The following is a 22,664-nucleotide window of genomic DNA, read 5'->3' as shown; positions in this document are numbered from 1 at the left end:
ATAATAACAACAATAATAATAATAATAATCTTAATGTCGAAATGAAATGCTTCACAAAATAATATCTTAGATTGTATGCTGAAATAATAAAATAATTATCGTTATTAATATTATTATTATTATTATTATTATTAATATGAATAATATTATTATTATTCATATAAATATTGTTATTATTATTATTATTATTATTATTATTATTATTATTATCAATCATCATCATCATCATCAGTATTGTTGTTACGGAAGCTGATAGTGATTAATGGCAGTGGTTGGATGTATCAGTAAAGACACAAGTTCACAATCTAAGTATAAAATAACATTTATTTCTATCAAAATTCACATAGATAAATGTACAGCAGTAACAACGAAGCAAGATATCATTCATCACGAACACGGTTTTCTGCGCAAATGACGTTGAATTTGATGATTATTGTTTACTGAATGTAACATTTAATTGCGGGAGCACAACATATCAACAGCACAAAAAGAGTCAAAGAATCTACTTTAGTCAGGATCTTTAACAATCATCTTAATAGAACTGTTCATGTCTTCGTAATGAAACATGGCACAATTTTACAGAGTGTCAGCTAAAAAAAAAATCGTTTGAAGACCGTATAATAATATTAGTATCGTACTTTATTTTCTTTCTTTAAAAAAATAATAAAAAGGAACATGACGGAGAAGAAATGTTTAAATTGCACCATTATCTCACGGAGACTTGATCCGCTCAGTAAATAATCTAATAGAATTGTAACAGATATGTCAAGAATTCAAAATACGCAATTTACATGAAAATACTGGTTACTCTTCAAATTGAACTCCATGTGATTAGTTTGATTCACCCGCAAGCGAGATCTGTTTAAATTAGAGTTTTTTTATGGTAACCATCATCAGCACAAGCGTCAACATCAACCTCAACAATGTCACTTTATGCCATCTGAATAATTCTGTCAGGTGAGTAAATCAGAAATCTACATGATGTACAGAACGTCATTAGGATAAGTATATACGAGGCTGAAGTATTTTAGACACAGAACACTTCTTGAGAATGGCTGCATGAGCCTTTTCACCTTTTTTTTTTCAGTCCTGTTTTTTCCAGATATAGCAGCTCACTGTTTTTCTGGAGTGTTGTTAACCAGGGGACCATAAAGTCCATTTGTGTAGCTCTGGTCCTTATGTAGGAGAGTCCTGTCTCTTATTAGATCACTGAAAGCATAGTCCATTGGTGGCCTAAATCCCAGAGTGGGCATCAGGCCTGTTGTGGAGTAAGGGGTCATAAAGGTGAGCCCTCTGCCATGTGCCGAGTAGGCCAGGCGAAGTGGGTTCAGGCCCAGAGGTGTGCCAAGAGGGTATGTGCTGGGGTCAGTGCCAAAGTGTGGACCATTGTGTTGCAGTGGAGAGAAGGCTGACCTGTTGCTGAGCGTCATGGTTCCAGGTATCGCAGGCCTTGGAGCAGAGGACAAATGCTGCTGGGCGGTCTGGAGCAATCTCTCAGCTGACCAGGCTTCCTCTGGAGGTTTGGGCTGTCCACTGTTGTTTAGGATTTGCTCAATGGCCTGGACGACATCTTTCCCACATCCCTGGAGAACGAGCTCTAGGACGCTGCGTTTGTGTGTCGGAAACACCCTGGTAAGGATGTCAATAGCATTCATGTGGCGAGATGAAGCAGAGGAGGGCGATGGCTCTTGCTCATCTTTGTCTGTGTCTGAGTCTGAGCCAAGTGGACTTATCGATGGTGGTGTCTCCTCGCCGTCTTTTATGGGTTTGGGAGCTGGAGAGCTGATGTATGACTCCCCATCCCCATTTTCAGACCCAGAGCCATGGTGTACATCTGGAGAAGAAATCCCAGCTACTGATTCAGTGTCAGCAGATACAGACTTTCCAGCTGTGGGCTGTGGGGTAACAGATCCTGAAAGTGGAGTTTTAGGAAATAATTCAAACTTCTGCATGTTAGATTCTGGAATAGAGAAAGTAAGAGAAAAGGGATATAAACACTGGTTAGATTATAGAAACTTTTGGTTTTAGTCGCAAAAGTCACTCATTTATCTAACACACTATTAATAAAAAATCAACAATAAAAGTATTTTTTAATAATAGTGTATTAGATAAGTGAGGTGATTAAGATAAAGATGCATTGTTACTCACCAGAATTATTGTCGTTGCTAACTTGGCCAAACACTTCGTAGTTCTGCCGGGGCGGGATGATGCCGTTGGCTGCTGCCAGCGCGAGTCCCTCTGCAGTACCGTAAAGAAGCTGAAGCTCTCGGGCTTCGTTTTCTTCCTGCGCCTGCTGTCTGCGGAGCGCCACCTGCGCGGCCATCACCCTCTGCCTCTCGGCTATGAGGGTGCACTTCGCGCACATGCAGTCCTTCCAGCGACAGTAGCGTTTGTGTCCTTTCAGCGCCGACACAACGCCGTGATTGCGGCAGCGGGCGCACTTGGGTGTGCGGGGATATTTCTCTGTAGGGCGCAGCAGCAGCGGTGGGCCTCTCAGCAGAGTGCTGGCCATGGACACGGGGATGGAGGCGGCTGCTGCGGCCCCGTGGTGAACCTGTGCGCCCGCCTGAGCGCCAGAAAGCTCCGGACGTAGATCCATGATCTTCTCCTAACGACTGATTGTCGAGCTTAAGAAGAAGCTGATTTCTTGAATTAAGACGCACGTCAAACAAATGAACTGCACAAGCATTCGATGCAATTCTAAAATGATCGGTGGGTTCAAAATTAATTTTGCAAAAAATTTTTGAAAAGAAAAAAACACGTCTTCAAAACGTTTTACTACAATTCTAGTTGTTGTTGTTTTTCTGCGCGATCAGTCCATTAGTGTGGAAAAAACGTTAACAGCAATTGCGTTCTATCATGTAAATAATTTGTAAAAACGAAGAAGTTCACTAAGAAAAGTTTCCAGCTAAAGAAATACAGCAAGAGATCGATGAGTAACGAGCTGAGGAAGTTCAGTAAATGTGAGCTGAGCTTGTTCTCCCTGCTCCAGCATGAGACACTAACTTCCTCGAGAGATCGCCAGTGGATACAGATCCCCCTCTCTCTCTATTGTTGCTCTCCTACGTTTTCATTAGACAAATTTGACAACAATGTGGCGCCTGTCATTGGCTAAAGGAGGACGGAGCAATCTGATTGGCTTGTCTGTTTTTCAACTGTGTCCACCTGCGTCCTTTTCTCAAATAACAAGCATCACGCAGAGCAAAGATATAAAACTTTTTTATCACAGAAATGACAATACTAATAAACAGGGCAGAAACGATTATTTTGTTTACACCAATAAATATCGAGGTTTATATTTTTTTTCTCCCAATGTTTTTAAGAAATTGAGTCTAATCCTAACTCCTAATTTTAACAGTTTCGACAGGAACAGAGAGCGAATTTTTTTATGTATCATTAAACAAGAGACGATAATAATAATAATAATAATAATAATAATAATAATAATAATTACTCGAAAGCTAATGACGTCAGAGCCAGACAATAAGGTAAGTCGGCAGTCATTTTTTTTATCTTTGAATTTACATTTAATAATCTTTTTTATTCAGTGTATTTGGTGTCGGTACGGTATGTACATCATTATACAATAACAACAGTATCATTTTTCATATGAAATGTAATTCATTTGTAGTTACTTACAATGTGCCCAATTGTATTTTGATATTTATCTCATTTATTTTATATGATTTAAAGCACAATATTTTTGTCTGTACAGTAAACTAAAAATTTTAAATCGTAATATATTTATATAAACAATTGAAATATTGAAATATTGATAGATTTTTTTTGATTGCATAGTTTTTCGTTTTTGTAATGCATTTAAAATGTTTTTATGATTGCGGATGAATGCGGCTTTGATTTTCGGTTATGTTTATGTTGTGCGAAGACATAAGAGCGATATTACACGCGTAATTTGTGGTTTATTATGACAAATATGCCTGTTAAGTGTCATAACAATTCTAAAGCCGCAGACCCAGCTGACTTTACACACATATCGACGGCTTAACACGCTCATTATTATTTTATTATTATTATTATTATTATTATTATTATAATTATTATTATTATTATTATTATTATTATTATTATTATTATTATTATTATTATTATTATTATTATTATTATTATTAATTTTAAACTTGCTTGTCGCAATAAATATAATAAGACATTATAAATACAACAAAATATAACAGCAAATAAAAACGTTAAAACCTAGTAAAACACTGAAGATTAATTTATAAATTGCAGATGAGAATTAAAATGATCTACTAAAAGTTGTATAATTTCAATCTTTTTTTTTTTTACTCGATATAAAACGTTACCGCCTTCCAGATTTCTGGATGATTGCTGTTTTTTTGTTTTTGTTTTTTTTTGTGAAAGAAAGCTTATTGGATGTATTTGTTGCTGAAGACAACAAACAGCTTGTTTTGGTAGCGAACTAAATATAAGTACGGATTTGTGGTTATTCTGAATTAAATTACACATTTGTTTTGTTTATATTCTGCACTCGAGACATTTTGACTTGGGTGTATTTTTTAAGGTTTTGGTGCAATGTGCATTTGTATCACCTAAACATTTTTGTGCTTTGATTGTATAAAGCATGTGATATGCAGCACATGTTTTTTTTTTTCTCGGCGATGATGCAAAAAAAGCAAACCATCACACTTTACGTTGCTCAGTTTTACACATGTCTCTAAAACATCTTATTTTTTGCTTTTCATTTTTATTTCCAACAATATAGACATATTTTTTGCATTGATCACGAGTGTATCAGAGCATCTTTTCCACTTGTGCACTTGGGTATGTTTTTAAAGCCTGAGCTGTATTCTGCACACTGCTCCTCAGTTCCTGCGCTCCTCTGCGCCTCCACTCGCTTCACTGTGTTTACATACGGAATCACAGTAAGCAAATGCCATCTGTCCCACCGCCACTTTCATCCACACCTTTAATTACTGAACCAGCACCACTAATAGAGACGATATTAAACTAAATCTTTCTGACATTCAAAGTAATTATCTCGGCAGCTCTCTCGCAAAGGCTGAAAATAGCCATCCGAAGAAGCAATTCGTCTTATTACAAAAACCACACGGAGCTGCTGACTGTTAAATTGAGTCTGACTCACTGGCAAACTGAGGGCAGATCTGTTTACAAACACTTCTAGCGAGTGTGAATCAATCAATCATTTAATCAATCAATCAATCAATCAATCAACCTATCTATCTATCTATCTATCTATCTATCTATCTATCTATCTATCTATCTATCTATCTATCTATCTATCAGGTTAGGTAAAGGAAACATGCTGATAGAATAGAATAGAATAGAACTCATTTTATATTTTTATATAACACACACACAATATATATATATATATATATATATATACACACACACACACACACACACACACACACACACACGTGTGTGTGTAAATTAATATAAAAGGTTGACACCCTACATTTTTAATGTATTTATTTTAAACACCATTCCAGATTAATAATTTGTAATTTGTTGCAAATAAATGTAGAAAATGTAAAAAACAAACAAATTATTTCACAGGCAAAATGCTGTTTTTAACAGTTCTCAGTCAACCAACATGTACAAAATTCGAGCTAAAGAAAGTCTTATTTGAATAATTATGGGTTATTAGATTCCAAGAAAATCTAGACGAAGAAACAGTGCTGTACCTTTCAAAATTCCCCCAGAGGCACAACCAAAAACTACCCTTATTAGTTCTACATTTTGTTAGACGCTGTGTGTGTGTGTGTGTGTGTGTGTGTGTGTGTGTGTGTGTGTGTGTGTGTGTGTGTGTATATATATATATAGATATGAGTCCAACACGGACTACTTCAAAACTTTCAACTGAATGGGTATCTTTGAATTCCAATTAAATGCCCCCGGGGCAATTAAAAGTGACTGTGAGCACTTAAGAAATTCAACATTCTTTTAAACAGTTCATCAGACCTGTGCATCAAAACCCCATACAGGCCTTTCATCCGCTTTAGAAACTCCACAGATGACTGAGTTTTACACCTTTTTGAAAGCGGCACAAAAGGGATGCTTGACCCAACATATGTAACAGCATGTCTCTGTTCCTCTAATACCCCGGCGAGCTTTTGTGCCGACCTTTCTCACCGCCGCTGTCCGGCCCGAGCGCGCCTGGAGCTGCACTGCCTCCCGGGATCTCCTGCTGAACCGCTGAGAGTGTGCGAAGCGCAGCAGAGGTTAGAGTAGCAGATCCAGGGGGTACACGAAGAACCGGTGCGCATTTACACGCTTCATCTCATCACCAAGTCCTCATTAGGTTGTTAACCTCTTGTTCAGAAGAAAAAAGCTGCCGCTCCGCTCAGGCCTCTCACCCGAGCTCAGGCATCCCCCTCGAGGCACAGCACACAGCACACAACACACAGCACACAGCTATTGTAAAGGATTATTTTGCGCAGATTTAATGGCTGTGTGCTAAGTTAAGATGAGTTAAATACCATGCAATTTTTATTTCCCGTGATTTTGTTCGAGTTTTAAAAAATGCATTCACTAAATGAGCAAATTATTTGCTCTTTGCACTGGTTCATGTTTTTTTATATTTTAATGATCGCACCTTACACTTCCTTTCCAAGCTAAACGCAGCATTGTGCATTTCGACTCTCTAAAAATGCTTGCGTTATTCTACAAAGTCAAACTACCTGCCATAGTATTTTTTTTGGAAAGCTTACTAAAATAGCAGCAAGAAAGCTGCGCGCCCGCGCGTGCGCGCGTGCGTTTCAGGTACCAGCTAATTAAAACTGTCCAGTCCTCCACATCTGCCTCCCTTTACAAAGCGCCGCGAACAGAAAAGAAGGAGGCCGGTGAAAGAACGCTCATTGAGATCACAGATGGAGTATAGGTTTTTGCTAGAAATTTGAGAAACACCATTGTCCTCAAATCCAAACTCAATGTGTTCCTGCACAATGGCTGCGGCTTTGAGCTCTGCCGACTCAATTGCCCTTGTTTTTTAAACTTGAAGTGTTCAGCACAAAGACTGGCCTCCTAAATGTCACAACCGCTCCGAGTGGGGCTCCGCTGCGCGATTCGCGCAAAAAAAAAAAAAAAAAAGGAAAAGAACACAATTATGAAGCAATAATTACTCTGCTTCAGTTCGCACGCCACTGCGTCCATTCAAACCTCTTTAGCCCCATTTAATGCTTTATCCACGCCGCCATAATCCGAATACCACAGCTTGATTTTCTTTCTCCTTTCCTTCCGCAGAATGTTCTCCCAAGATGAGATGGGAAAAGGGAACACAACCTGCAAGAAGGAAAGTTTCAGCTGCTGAGATTTCCTCGCAAAATGTTTAGTAGGTTATCTAAAAATAAATGCATACAAATGTAAAACTGCCAATTATCAAAAAGACAGAATAAAACCAATAACTTGTAATAACAGCAAAGACTTTTGACGTCACAAGTATGTTATTTGATAGTCATTGATTTTAGTATTGTTTAATTTGCATTGCATTGAACGACCACCTCTAATGAACTCATTTTTTCTGTTTTCATGCACAACAAAATGAGATTAGATTCGTTTTAAAAGACAATTTTTTTTTTACATTTTCAGAGATATCAGTCTGTCTGGCTGATTAAGAGTTAAGAGTTATTATAGTAATTTAAAGGGATTGTTAGTAAGATAAGTTAATAATACGGTTAGTATTTGTTCTATAGGATTATACAAGAAAAAAGATTTTAATGCCGAATGCACAAGTCTAGAATATTTATATATATATATATATATATATATATTTTATGAATAATACATTGCTTTCATACTAAGCATACCAAGCATTTTGTTTGCACATTTCTTTTTTTTGTTTGCACATTTTCTTTTCTTTGCTGCTGTAACACAGAAATTTCCCCACTGTGGGATGAATAAAGATATATATTATCTTATCTTATTCTATCCTTTGCAGTAAATTCACTAACACGCGAACACACTTACTTTATGTTTTGAACATATATTTCATATTTTTATATAGTTTAACTTACAACTACTTGCAGGCTAATAACTTTATTTAGCATTTTCTGAGAAATGCATTGCACTTATTGATTTATTTACATTGGTTTTAATAGGAAAAAAAAAACATTACAATAAAAGAAAAAAAATCTAAAATATTATGAAAACGTCGTATACTAAAAGCGGAATGTGTGAACGTGTTAAATATTTGTGTTAATTCGATATTGCCTCTAATATGAAACAGGAGAATGATAGTTGGGCTGTGCTTAACTGAGATTTACTGTTTTCTGAAGCAGCAAATTATGTTTTAGGCCCCAGACAGTGGTGTTTTTATTATTATTATTATTATTTATTTTCTTTTTTTTGAAAGATGTACATTCTGAAGAAGAGGATTAGTGCAGGGTACTATTGCACCATGGGTCAGTTAATTATTAGTTCAAACATTCACATTAAATAATAATTATTTAATCGCCGTGTTTAAAATATGTGACATGTTTAATTCATATGTTTTAAAGAGGAAACAAAAATGTTATTTCTCATGAGACAGAATGACACAGGTACGGTCATTTGGTAGATACACCCGCAATTGTGCTCATGAGATTAATTATACTAAATCGATCAATATCCACAGGATAGAAATCCTCTGCAGCAGGAACAACCTTCTATTTAACCGTGTTATTAGTTTGTGATTCTATTTGCATTTGGACCGAAGTCACCGTAGTGGAGCAGTTCAGCGTAATCGCTTCTCTGCATATTTCATTATTCAAAGACTGAGTTATGTTTACTTTTGTATTATAAGGAGTGTGTCACACACAGTATTTTTAAAGGAATGAATTGGTTATTATTATTATTATCAATTTTATTATTATTGTTATAGCAACACTATTTAATTTAATTTACTAATTTATTATTTAATTAAAAATATTATTATTATTATTATTATTATTAATACCTGCATAGTGAGACGCCAAAAACCCAAACCCATAGACTGAATAACAATATACATTTAGGTAAAAAATAAAATCAATAGAAATAACAAACCTCGAATTTAGTTTAATTCTCCTACTTAGAAAGAATGAGAGTCCACATCAACTCACGTCTGATAAAACATCTAACTTGTACATTTCACAGAATAACAAAATCTTTTTTTCTGCATAAAAGCGAGAAAGTCGCAGAAATATGGACTGCTTTATACACAGCAGTTTAAGCCGCGTAGATTCAGTTTCTTTGAGGGTCTTTGAGAACCAGCACGTCTGAGAAAGTAAACTTTGTGTGACCCACCAGGTTAGTTTAGTCTGGGATTTTAGCATGGCGGCCTGCGTGGATGTGAAAGGCGCGATGCTGTGGGATCAGGAAGCCGCTGCAAAGTGGGGAGCGCCTGCGTTAAGAATTGTGTTCTCGCACCGAGGGCCAGCATTCTTGACCCTTAAAGACTGGTTAAACATTATTGAACGCTTCCCCTTTGTCGTCAGAGCATCGCGCCACTACCCTCGATTTAACAGCGTTCAGATCCTGCTGAAGCAAACCGTAGCGTCGAACACAATTACATAGGCCAGGTAGTGGGCGGGGCCTACATATGATTGACAGGCGCTATTCTTTGCGGCTGATTGAGATGTTGAAGAGTTTGACTGCTGATCACTTCTAATATGAAAGAGAAGAGTAAAGGTCAACCAAGCTCAAAGAGTGCTTCTCCATAGGTTGAAGGAGCTTCTTGTTCTGCCATTGTGATTTAAAAAAAAAAAAAAAACATTGGTTCACGAAGTGGAAATGAGTTTTTCTTGATAGTAATTTCTGAAATGTAAAATTAGAGCCAACTTGAGCACTTCTTGTATTGTTCTTCTTAAGTTAGTTGACTCGCAGCTCTGTACATAGAAGTGGCAGAAAATGCAACTGCAGCATTTTTTCTTGAAACATTTTTTAAATATTCCTAATAAGAGTTAGTCAAGGCAATCAGTACAAACTGAAATCAAAATCAAAATGGTTACACAACGTGTTTAATCAATCACGTTGATTATATATGCTCAGTCTAGGCCTGTCATATGGGATTTACAATTATTAAATTACCAACACTATTTGAACAATTTAGGTTTTTGGTTGAATTCCCCTTTAATAATGTTTTTTTTTTAACACATCATTAAAAGTAGATTGTGACTTTTAAACACCAAGCTTATTAATAGAGGTGTGGAAATCTCTGGTCTCTTTTCACTTTCCTCAAAACACATCCCCCCTCCCTCCCTCCCTCCTCCCACTGTGAATATAAAGACAAGTTGGTTCAAGTTGAAAGTATCATCATCATTCTATCCCATTATCAGTACTTCCGCCCAACCCATTAATGCTCGTTGTGTCTGTACAAAGCCCACGTCTGAGCACATTAGTGAAACACTCAGTGATTGAAACAGTAATATCACACATCACAGAAGATGCACAATCAGCATTAGGGCCTCAGGTTAAAGGTGTTACCTGTCATTTCTGCCCCAGTAAGCATCAGTGAAACTTTATGACAAGCCGTGTGGCTTACATGCAACACCTTTCACTCTGCACGCAGACATGATACTCGGACACAAACTCTGACACTTTCTGAACCAGAACACAAGACTAACTAGGCAGAAGCAGGAAAGACAAGTCAAAGCTTAGGCTTTTGCGATTTTCAACATATAAACAAGCGGAAATCATCATGCAAGATTGAAAAATTCAATAACTATTTTTTCAAAAAAAGGGAAATGCTTCTTAAGGAACTATTATCAAGATTCTTTATACTAAAGTGCATCAGAAGGGCCACAGGATCTCTTCACCACTTGATATGGTCAGATTTTGGTCTCAAATACTGAGAGTAATACATACACTTCACATTTATAGACTATTTACTATTTGTAATTACCTTAAATCCATTGTTTTAGTTGGTCTTGCCCACCTGTTGAAACAGATATTAAGAAATGTAACACTGGGTTTGAGTCATGTGACTGTGAGAATGTAGGAAGTATAGGCACATGATGCAAGTTAAAAGGTAGAGTGTGAATAAATGTTGAAACTCTTTGCATGAGAATAAGAGCAGTCCTGAGGCAGCTTTGGAATGATGAAAGACATCAGGAACAACGATTTCTTTAAAAGAAGATACTACAAAATGACCAGTGAGATAATGACACCAGAAACTTAAAAAAAAAAAGATTAAATCTAACTAAAAAAATTAAATTAATGCTCTGATTTCTCTAAATTGAACAATAACGTATTTTGTGACACACTACCACATTTTCCCCCCTGATTTTCATAAATCATGCAAAGGTACTGCCACCCTTGATGAAGATGAACAAATAAGATAATGTGAATAGATGAAAAAGAAAAAACAAATAAAGAATAAAATAATCTAAATTGGAATAAAATTTTAAGAAGAAAAAAAACATTGTGGCAGTTTCTTAGGTCACAATGTGGTCTAAAAATTGCTTGATCCCGCATTTTTTCCACCCGTCACCACTGTGGACAGTCATTAAACTGATTATTAAAATGCTGGTAAAATTTTCAAACAAAAGCCCAAGCGCATGCTGCCTTACCTGGTAAGAGATCTGATTTAACATTAAAGAGTCTACAGGAAAGAGTTATGAAAATTTTTATCAGGTTACATGTTGGTGTTCACAAGTTTGACAGCTACATCATCACGTCCACTTCAACAAACCGTTAGGAAGAGTTGCCTAAAGAAAAGCTTTTATTGACAGTTACAAATAAACTAAAGTAGCTTGGATTGCCTAAATGCCACTGGGACTTTGGCTGAAAGGTTGTAAAATAACATCAAAATGAACTCCATTAAAAAAAAAAAAAAGTCACACTGTTACACAAACCAATTAATTTACAATACATACATTACAATATATGTGTTCTCATGTTGTGAAGTGTATCTTATGCTTACACACCACTTATGTTCATCTTTATCAAGAGTGTCAATAGTTTTGGCCCTCCCTGTATGAAACATTACGTGTAAAATAGTTCCACTGTGTAAGAAGGAGCACGCAGGATATATTACATTTTAGAACATTGACTATAATGTGTGCTGCATGCTAAATCGAAGCATCACCACACACAAGCTAATGTGCAGAATGCCCAAACATGTTTCCCCAACCTCTCTAAGCTCCACACAAGGTCGTTGAGACTGGCTGAGGACTCGCACTTCATTTCTCTGACTCAAACTTCTTCTATTTGGTTGTGCGATGAACGGCGCTGCAGATGGTGCGGTAAGCTTTTAATCTCAGAGCTGAACAGGGAAAATTAGCCTTTGTGGCAGATAATAGACAGAAGTCTGGAAAAACACAGCTGAAAAACAAGACAATGAATCAATTTTATCCAACCATTTGTTTGACTTTCATATGGGCATATCTGTCTAAACCCCTCTAGCATTATTGCAGTACATATACATATGTATATGTACTGCACATATATATATATACATATATATATATATATATATATATATATATATATATATATATATATATATATATATATATATATATGAGAGCAAAATCATCATTACGGGTCATAAATAAAACAAAGCTTCCATTCCAGGTTCGAATTTATACGGGACCCCAATACCCCCTTTCTCACCAGCTTTAAAAACAGACTTGTTTTTCAGAAGAAAAAAAAAAACATTGTCGCCTAGACTTGATGAACCAGTAAATGTGCACCTGTGAAGATAGAGGTTATAGCAAATAGAAATGCATTATTTCCTGCTCTCGAATCTTGTATGAAATACAACAAATGAACTTCAAAGATTTCACTTAGCTCATTTCCCAAGTGACACTATTTGATCCAAAAGTCACTGCATAACTTGTGATTGGAATCAAGTTACACAATTGACTATAAGCTAAGGCACAATAAACATTCATTTTCCTTTGCAAAACTTCAGCCTCAGACGGCCCCCTCAGTGCATACCTTGTGACTTGATTGAAGGAAACAACCCTTTTTTGGCATTCCCGAAATCCGAATTAATAGCGATCTCTAGACTCTTTTATTGTTACCAAATCCCACAGTGCCATTAAAAAAATAAGCACCATGAAATTGAAACATGTTCATATGTACATTTTATAATGTATCCAACTAAAACTAATACAGCATCAAACCTAAAAAGAGGAGGCAGAAACTTGACCATGAAGGATTTGGGAACAAAGCCATATCTGCTAATCAGTAAAGCGGAGCTGCAGATAGCTGGCACTCCAAAGGACTTGGTCATACAACAAGGGAATTAATGGAGTAACGAAGGGGAGGGGTTGGGGGTGTCCAGAGTTCTTCATGAAATATCTGTTTGCTTGTCACATACCACCATGTTTGGGTATTTATTTATTCATTTATTTATTTATTTACTTACTTTTTTGCTTGCACAAAACAGGTCTAAAAAGCAGCCATAGAGGATCTTCCTCACCTGTGATGCCGGTCCGAATCTCCACGACTGTATGTTTTTTAATTTTTTTGTTTCTTTTTATTTTCACCTTTTCAGAAGGTGGAGAAAAACATGACAGTTCTGAGTGTGTGAGTGAGTGTCAGTATCTCTGTGCTTGTGAAAGCTTCAGTGTGAATCATAAACACTCATTATTCATGTACAATGTACTGTGAGTGTGTTTGCGTGTGGCTGTTCTCTGTGGACACCATGCGAAAGTTCTTCATTGTTTGTGTGATTTGTCCAGTCCTACTCTTTGGCCTCCAGAAAGAGGGTCTCTTGAGGGAAGAGTTTGGCTTCCAACAACGTCCATGCCGGGTCTAGCTGAGTTATCTGGTGAGAAGGAGAGTGCAATCAATCAATCAAAACAATCTTGTAACAGTATTGTAACATGTCAGGTATTTACAAATAAAGTGAATATTCATTAATCATGTCCTTGCCAGCTTATTACTTTAGTAATGACTACTTCCCTTAAAATTTCAACTGAACGTGACAGAGATTTCCTGTTGTGTGTGGGCTATGGTGTTCACTGTGTGGGGTCTGTCTTTCTGAAACCATGAACCAGAGTTGCAGTAATCTGATCACATCACCATGAGTACCGAGTGTCCCATTTCCCTCTGAGATAGACCCTGTTTGTTATTACACATGCACCAGTCCAAAACAAACACACAGCCAGATAAAGGGGGGACCATGTGGTGGACATTTAAGGGTGAGGCTAGCCTACATGACAGCAACACTATGCTGGCGTGCATGATCACAGGGCCAAACTGTCTGGAGGAACATTTAAGATTAAAATTTCTCAGAATCTCTCAAAAGAGGAAGAGAAAAAAACAGAGGTGGGAGAGAGAGAGAGAGAGAGAGAGAGAGAGAGTCGTGAGTTGATTGTGGTGAGCTAATAGCGGGAGGTTCTCCTGTTACATAGAGCCTGTGTTCACACCTGTGTGTCCCAAACCGTGCGGTCACCGAGAGCTCATCACAGGGCATTAACTGCAGCCTGATTAAGACCTCCATTCCAAGCTCACCAGACCTCCTAGTTTTACCCCCCACTAACAATTAACACTGCGGCCTCAGAGTGGCAAAAAATGTGCAGTAAGCGGGAAGCCGCACAAAGATTGAACTCTACTTTCAGTGTTCCAGCTAACAATTAAAAAATAAAAATAAAAAAATACAAAACATTTGTAATGCTTTATTGTCTATTGATGCCAGATATGTTTGTTCATGACAATCAATACAATCTTTTTGACAAAGAAAATCGAACTGTCATTCTAGCTGGATCATCAGTCACATTATCCTGCACATTGTGTAGAATCTTTTTTTATTTTGGCAGCTAGGAATTACTAACTGGAACAAATAAACAGGTGGGAGTTAAAAAAAAAAAAAAAAAGTAAAATAAAAAGCTACTTCTGTTCCCTCACTCTCACACACTTAAAAAGAGCATCACTGCTTTCTATTTTTTTATTATTTTTTTGCATAAAACAAAAAGCTAAAACATTTACATGGCTGAATCTGCCTATTTAACCAGTTCTATTTGAATCGGAATAAATCCGATTTGTTTTGTCTGATTATTGTAGGTGTGAACAAAAGATTCGATAACAAATGTCTATGGGCAGTTGCTGAACTCCTTTAATAAATGTTTGAAATAAAACAAAAAACATCCAATTAGCTTCAGCTTGGTATGTAGATGTGTCTTGCTGATAAGAGAAATCTAAAAATAAAGGCTGGTGATTTGAGTTAACATAAAGGCTTAATAACACAAATAACTTTCAACAATCAAGAAGAGCAGCAACACATCTCAGGGTGCAAAAATCATCACTCCATGAGGGGAACAGTCTATACAATCGTATTGGGTTCTGCTCCCATCAGTTAAGAATAGATATCTGGGGCTATAATAAAACAGATTCTAAAAGTGAAATCGAAATAAGAAGAAAAAGAACCATATACATTACAGCAGAGTGAAATTCTTTTGTTCCATATCCCAGTTTGTCAAAAAGGTGGAGTCAGAGCACATGGTCAGCCACAGCCATGATACTGTACATCTGGAGTAGAGCGGCTTAGGGGCCTTGCTCAAGGACCCAACAATCACAGCTCGGTCCATGAGCAAGGACCTTGACCGAAGACTGGAAAATGTCCCCTGGATTATTGAATCTTGATTTGATCAACATGCAGCTTGAAGGGTCAGAATTTGAAGGTAAAAGCAAGGATCCATTCCAGTGGTGATGGTGTTGTAATGATGTGAAGAATGTTTTCCTGGCACGCATTGCGTTTTTTATCCTTTGAATACCACAGCATATCAGTTGTACATCTCTTAATATCTTCAATAGTACCCATCTGATAATGGCCACATCCAGCACATCGAACTGGTTTCATGAATAAGACAATGAATCAGTGTATGGGTCCTCAGAGTCACTGAATTTAATAGCACGTAGAGACCTAATAAAATGGGAGATCAATTTGCAGCTGACAAAACTGCAAAAATTATGTAATGCAATCACATCTACACGAACCAAAAGCTCAAAGAAATGCTTTCAACACCTGCTGAAATCCACGTGTTAAGGAATTGATGCTGCACTAAGAGCAAAAGGGGTTCTTATGCGTGTTATACTAATTTGGAAAGTTTTGACTATATAGTAAAATGTCAGGTAAACATTGGCGAGGTGGTTTTATAGAAATTCAAAATTTGCTGACTGGCCCAATCCCAGTTTCCCTTTCATAGCTCAAAATGTTTGCTGATTGAAATGATGCCATTACAATAACATCATCAAAACCACACACCTACACAAAACGACCCATTATTACTCTTGTTGTTTTCTAAACAGCCATAATATAGAATATATCATGTTCATGTCAAGATGTCAACAGCCAACAGCCTTGTAAGCACTCTGACAGAGTTGCAGTTCTGCACAGCCCTGATGGATGTCGGGAAGATCAGAGAGGCTCCCCAGCAGCTTGCGTCTCTCAAGGGACGTAAGTGAAAGTACACCAATAACAGCACATTTGCTTTGTTGCCCCAAAAGTCATCTAAGTGTGTGATAGCTGGCCTTTGTTCCTAAGCATGACCTGAGGGCGCAGTGCAACACGGGGAGGAGGTGGCACTCGACAGCGAGAAGGGTGAGACAACACCACCACAGGCTGGTAAAGGGGGAGAGAGAAATGAATATCCAAGAGAAGAGAGAGATAGGCAGGCAAGATGGCACTGCGGAAATAATAATAAAAAAAAAACCACACAGACAACTCCACACTTTCTCTCCCTCCTCCTGCGTACCACTTCACAAATACTGCCTATGTAAATGAACCTGAAATGCTGCTATAACACCCCAGCATCAGGTAGAAGCAAATGAGGGTACAGGGTGGCACAGGTGTGGCTCTGTGTTTTGATGACTGTTCTCTTTAACAGAAAGGGGGAAAGAAAAAAAAAAAAAGAGAGAAACATGGTGTCACTCTATGGCAGGAGACAGATGCCATGGGTGATTGTTTACATTGGTATCCAATTAACAGACCATAAGAGCAGAAGCATCTGTCAACAAACAAAGCTGTTGCTTTCCTCCCCTCTACGTGTCTCGCTCTTTATCTTCTCTTCTCCCTCTCTCCTCTCCTCATCACTTGTTTGTTTCTCCAGAACCTTCTGCTTGCCCTTCACCAATTATATTAGACTATTCTAGGTAACAATGATCATAGCAGGGTGACACACACACACATGCAGAGCAAACATATGAAGTGAGCTCATTTCAGGATGGGCTGATTCATCTGTCTGTAATCCTGTGAAGGGTTATTAAAAGGAAAGAAGTGGCTGTGTGAGTGAGGAGAGTCTTGCATGGCTGCTGGCTGTTTTCTTTAGGCTCTGATGATGTTGATGGCAGGTAATCCCCCTAAACCTTTAACAAACTCATCCTGAACGGCCCCACACAGGCCAACAAAAACATGACAGACAGCCACCCTGGTGACCCAGAAGGCTGAGAGAAACGGCAAGGTACAATTTAAAAGTAAAATAAAAATAAAAATAGAAGAAGAGTATTTGACATATTTGGGCAGGTATGTCAAGATTAGAGAAAAAGTGCACATATACCGACTCCTACTGAGTTCAATTTACATCGACAAAGTTTAATTAGGTTCAGCTCTGCTGGAGCTAATTCAGTGCTGCTAATTTCACCATGTAGACTGTGAAAAAGAGGTTTAATGAAGGCTGTATCTAGAATCTAAACACTGGTGTTAAAAAATATCATAGAATAAATGAGTGTGAATATTTGTTTTACAGAGAAAGGCAAACAATACACTTACACGCCAGTGACGTAGCTTATGTGCGGCAGAAACTGGATTTACTGCCATTATCTGCAGCTGGCAAAGTGGCTAAATTAATTTCAGTAAAAGAATGTTTAAGGATTAACATGGAACAAACTCATTAAAATCACAATGCGGCTCGTTCACAATAAAGCAGGTGGATGTTATGAAGACGAGTCTACAGAGCAAACCTACACAAGGCAGACTGAGCGAAAGACAAACTAAATTCAAATGGCACAGTTGAAGTGCACATAACATTTTAAACTAAATTAACAATGAAAGCAGCTGAGCTCTCAGTCATGTAATTCTGTCTTTGTTTAGCTCGGCGTCAAAACTTCAAAAGGCAGTCAGATAAATATTGCAGTTCATTAGTCTGAATCAAAAGAATTGGCTCATACACTGCAAGGAGTCAGGGGGAAAATAAACAGTGCACAAGCAATAAACCTGGCTTCGAAACTGGGCAAAAAAAAAAAAAAAAAAACGTGCAGCTGAAACAACGCGTTTGTAATGAAGCCATTTAGGGCCCTTCACCATTAATTAAAATCCAATAGCCAGGTTTGACTTAGCACCGTGTTGTGAAGTGTTTATTTGGCCAATTAGGAAAGCAGTGGGGGATCATTATCAGGCTGCAGGAGGGTAGCAAGGGTGTTAGCGTTAGCTGAAGTTGGTGCACGGCTAAAGCGGGGGTCACAGGCAAGAGAACTTGTTCCCTGGCAGAGTGCACAGCCCTGCCTCCTGGCTTGCCTTTAGCACGGCTGCGAGAGGGGCTATACACATCACAGGCGAAGGGCCAATCTAAACACACAAACAGAACAGAACGCCAACATCGGAGACGCCAACCTTAAAACACACATTGAATTGTGCTGGGATGGCTTCACTTTCAAACAGTGACCGTAGCTGAAAGGCAAAAAGGGTCGGATGAAAAGATTTCAAAAGCCACTACAGAAGTCATCATGGATGTGATGAAAAAAGAGAACATATATTGATTCCCAACATCAGCCTAGATTGCTGTGCCATGGTCTTGAGGCTAGCATGGATATGATGTGACGGCCTACAGAACTCTGGCATTGCATTAAAGAGCATATGAATAGATGGAGAACGGAGAAGCTAGTGCTAATCCCTCCTCTAGCTCTCCCCCAATGAAGGCAGGTGCTCAAAGAGAAGGAGAGAACAAACAGGACCTGACAAAGGACGAGCGCCAATGCCGCAAGGACGGATAGAGAAACGACAGCGTTCGGCTACCAGGTTCTTCCCCCACCTCACAGACCCTAGCTCTGTTTGTTCACCCACTTATTGCTGGCAATTAGCTTGGTTTTCTGGGTGTGGAGCCGAGAAAGAGAAAGAGGGCGAGATGAAGTTTAAACATTTGTGCTGAATTACAAATGCAATAGTGCTGCAAGCTCTAATCCTGAGGGAAGGATGGGGAGTCTGTGGAAGAGATGATTTTAATTACAGCAAAGAGGACTAGAGAGAGGGAGAGAGAGGAGGAGGATTAAACTTGGGCACTGTGTTCACAGTGAAAAACACTGCCAATCTTTCTGCGCTCAACTCTGTAAACTCACTCCAACGCTGGATACACTTTTCACGACACACAGCTCTCCTCTGGTTCCTCAGCTGAAAGCTCACGTGAAACGGTGGTTACGCTTTAATATACTTGCACATTATATGTGTATATGACTGTAAATATCAACTGTGGTCATATTTTGCTATATGATTACTCAAGTGCCTAATGAGTGTGTTTACTTGTGCCGCCTTTTTTTCTTTCCATGTATGCATTTTTTTTTTTTTTTTTGTGGGGACCGTCCTCCAGGTCCCCATGGGCTCAGATGGCATGCTGTCTGGGCAGGCCTGCACACTTCTCCTGATTAATGGAAAGCCCATTTCTGTTTCCATGCTGTTAATTAGTCAGGTCGTTAAGGGCAGTGCTTGTTATCTACCTGCCACAGAGCAAGCACACCCAGCTCTCTAACATCGGTGTGGCAGAAAAACACAATCGCATAGGAGAAATGTGCTGACTGTATCCTAAGTAGCCAGTGTGCCTTTCTGCATCAAAGACCCTAATTAATATTCTCAAAAATTATGCGTGCTCTTGTGGATAGATGTTTAAAATACAAAAACCCAAAAAACATGAAAATTACTCATTAGTGACGTGCGGATTTTAATTAACGTGCAGGTGTGTGAGTATTTGTAGAGTCCTACAGTAGAGAAACACATGCCCAAGCGTGCGCACAAACACTAAGGGATTAAAGTCGCGCAACAAACTCTAGCCACATGGTGGAATTAACTAGCCAATTATACACTCTATTTTTCCTGCTGAGCTGTAACACTCACACACAATGACCCCCCCAACACACACACACAAAATCTAGTGTCTGCACTTTAATTACTGCCCCACAGGTGGACAAGAATTAAAAGTGATTTTGCATTAAAAATAGACCTTCTTATATCACCATCGAGGATATAAAATTTGTTAAGGGTGAAGGAGGACTCGTGTGGAGAGCAATGGGGTGTGTGTGTGGGTAGGTGGGTGTATGTGGACTCACGTTTCTACGAGGGAAAGTGGTAAGCAGTTTAAACTCGTCTGAAGGGTAGCCTTTGGAAGCCACAAAGTCGAAAAGGACCTGGAGCTTGCAACTGCCCAGGAAACGCCTCTCCAGGAACTCTCCGCTGGGTGTCCGGACTCGCAGTTTACTGATTGGTTCTCCCGTTTCCTCCTTGGGCTCGGGTGGCAAGGTCTGCTCCAGTGAAAGACGAATGGCCTGAAGATAGGTATTAAGACAGCAAATCTCAGTTATTATATAATCAAATATTGCAGCATCATTAGAAAATAAAAGCCATGTTAATAATACTGTCAAAGGTGAGTCTGATGTATGAAATACATTGATACTATTTAACGTGGTTATTTATAGCACACACTTCAGCTGGATAGTGTGCAATATACTGAAAGAGGAGTTAGAAAGCAGATTTGTAAAATGAAAACACTAAACAGAGACAAATAGAGAGGAGCAGAAAAGTGATGTGGATAGAGATAGAAAGAATAGAGGAGGAGTATAACTGGGTCTCCTGTGGATTAGAGCGGGACCTTCTGCTCCTTGGGGATTTTCACCTCCAGCTTGTTGTTCCTGTTGTGACACTGGGTAGCATATGCTGTGACAACATGCGCCGCCTTTATTTACCCACCGTAATGCAATTATATTTCATCAAAGTGTACAACAGTAGCTCATTAGCAGCTGCAGGCTTTGTGTTGTGCGCGTGCCGTCCCTGCTCCCTCAGGTAGTGGCCCGCGTGGTAAGGGCTCTTTAGGGGATGGGCAGCATCCCTCCCTGGACCTAACCCTCTGTGTGAGAGAGTGTGTGTGTGTGTGTGTGTGTGTGTGTGTGTGTGTGGGGTGTCCACCAAAGCCTGCACACAAAGAGTGCTTCGGAGCATCTCTTTCAATGCACAAAACAAACAGAGCGTATCTGTGTGTTTGTGTAGCACCTGACATAGGGCAGAATAACGACATCACCACTCCCCTCTTCTTTTTCCTTCTTTCATCCGCATCGGACACAAAAGAGTCCGAATCAGAGACAGCATATCTCCTCTCTCTTGCCCCACACTGTTTGCCTGAATCCATTGTCACTGCACATATGTAGCGAGGGGGCTGCCGTGTGGGAGTGCATGTGTGTGCGCGTGTGTGTGTGTCAGTGTGTGCCGGCAAGTTTGGAGAGACTCCAGGTGGAGAGCATCATGCTGCTTTTGTTTATTCATGCACAATGTTAGAAAAATGAAGCATTAGGATAGCCAGAATGCACACACACCAAAAACCCAACAAAAAACAGTGCCTATAAGCAGCTGCTGCCCACTACACGCTATGCAGACTCCCTTTAATATCTTCCATCTTTATCCCTGGCACCAAAGCTAACGATTCAGAGAAACAGAATCTAGCATGGCTGGCTTAATTCCATTCGGAGTGATGCAGGTAAAATGGAGCCTTGGAGCATGTCTGAGTTCACCGCCAGGATTATTATGCCACGTGAACGAGGCCCGGGACGGTGAAGAACAGAAAACGAATTCATGAGATTTCAACCATTTCGCAGTCTCGGGATTCACATTTAAAAAGGCGTGAAATTGATGTCGTACGTGCGTGACAATGCAATATTTCACAAAACCGGCAAAGAATAAATAACTGCTGCAGGTGCTGCGTGCAGGTGATTTTTATCTGTGCGTGTGCACGTGTGTGTTTCCTCTGTGGTGAGCACTGTAGTGAGTCCCTTAGGGTTCATTACAGACAGCAGGTGAGCAGCCTTAAAAAGCCTCTTTCTCATTAGAGCGCATGCACACATATGCAGACAAACACAAAATGACCTGCCACAATTACTCCCGAACCATCTTTGTCTACATGCTTTCTACATTAAAAACGACGGGTCTAAATCAAGCTAATGCAAGCCATTGTGAGGTATCATATATCTGAAAATACACTGTTGCTTACACGGGGTTGAATACACCATGGCAATAGAGGGAGCACTGAATGTAAAAGAAAAAGAGAGACTGAACTGGACTAAGCTAATTATAAGTCTTTGTGAAAGCCTGTTTAACTAATGTGACAAATCATCTCATATAGCAGGTTCACATCGGCGGACAACACGCTTTATATTACTGAGTAAACAGACAATAAGCAGGCCGTGGGGAGGGCCAGGAAGTCTGGGTTATCAGCTTTCCCTTTAAACTCAAGTCTGCTTTGTGTGTGTGTGAGTGTAGTGTTGTGCTGCCATTGTGCAGCAGGGATTTAATATGAACCTGTGTGTTGTGCATTTCAATTCACTAAAGGAACAATAACATTTGTGTGTGCCACAAACAGTAGAATGGTGGCTTTCTTGGTCTATATGAGCCGCTTTTCCGGCCACAAGCGATTGCCTGAAAATCCTTTTCAGTCCCGGCTTTAATATGTACTTTTTAGTGCTACAGTCTTTGTTTAAAAAAATAAAATAAAAGGAATGTAAACAAA

The 22,664-nt window shown here is 38.9% G+C and overlaps 2 protein-coding genes across 4 annotated transcripts in view; both read right to left on the bottom strand.

The window, feature by feature from the left end:
- Positions 1-306: 306 nt before the first annotated feature.
- dmrta2 (DMRT-like family A2) lies at positions 307-3,211 on the bottom strand. 2 transcript variants are annotated; one of them, XM_046870437.1, is made up of 2 exons: positions 2,149-3,211; positions 307-1,912 (listed from the first exon to the last, which is right to left on the bottom strand). In XM_046870437.1, the coding sequence occupies exons 1-2, from the start codon at positions 2,597-2,599 to the stop codon at positions 1,113-1,115; spliced, it is 1,251 nt and encodes a 416-aa protein (XP_046726393.1). In that variant the 5' UTR covers positions 2,600-3,211; the 3' UTR covers positions 307-1,112. The 2 variants fall into 2 exon arrangements, with proteins under 2 accessions (XP_046726393.1, XP_046726392.1); XM_046870436.1 differs by having other exon boundaries at positions 307-1,960; positions 2,149-3,206.
- A 10,087-nt stretch (positions 3,212-13,298) lies between these two features.
- Positions 13,299-22,664, bottom strand: part of faf1 (Fas (TNFRSF6) associated factor 1) — a 68,237-nt gene continuing 58,871 nt past the window's right edge. For both annotated transcript variants that reach the window (XM_046871187.1, XM_046871188.1), the window contains exons 18-19: positions 20,221-20,436; positions 13,299-13,735 (exon numbers count right to left, since the gene is read on the bottom strand). In XM_046871187.1, coding sequence (XP_046727143.1) covers positions 13,652-13,735; positions 20,221-20,436 — 300 coding nt within the window. In that variant the 3' untranslated portion in view covers positions 13,299-13,651. The remainder of the gene's footprint in view (positions 13,736-20,220; positions 20,437-22,664) is intronic.

This window comes from Silurus meridionalis, chromosome 17 (genome assembly GCF_014805685.1).
Source record: "Silurus meridionalis isolate SWU-2019-XX chromosome 17, ASM1480568v1, whole genome shotgun sequence".
In the NCBI taxonomy this organism is placed as follows: Eukaryota; Metazoa; Chordata; class Actinopteri; order Siluriformes; family Siluridae; genus Silurus; species Silurus meridionalis.
Note: the sequence above shows the minus strand (reverse complement) of the source record. Positions and strands in the feature narration are given on the sequence as shown.

Excerpts from the sequence above, each read along its gene's own strand:
- dmrta2 (XM_046870436.1), bottom strand. The coding sequence starts at position 2,599 with ATGGATCTACGTCCGGAGCTTTCTGGCGCTCAGGCGGGCGCACAGGTT. Across the intron at positions 1,961-2,148 it reads TAGCAACGACAATAATTCTG|AATCTAACATGCAGAAGTTT; the intron begins GTGAGTAACAAT and ends TCTCTATTCCAG.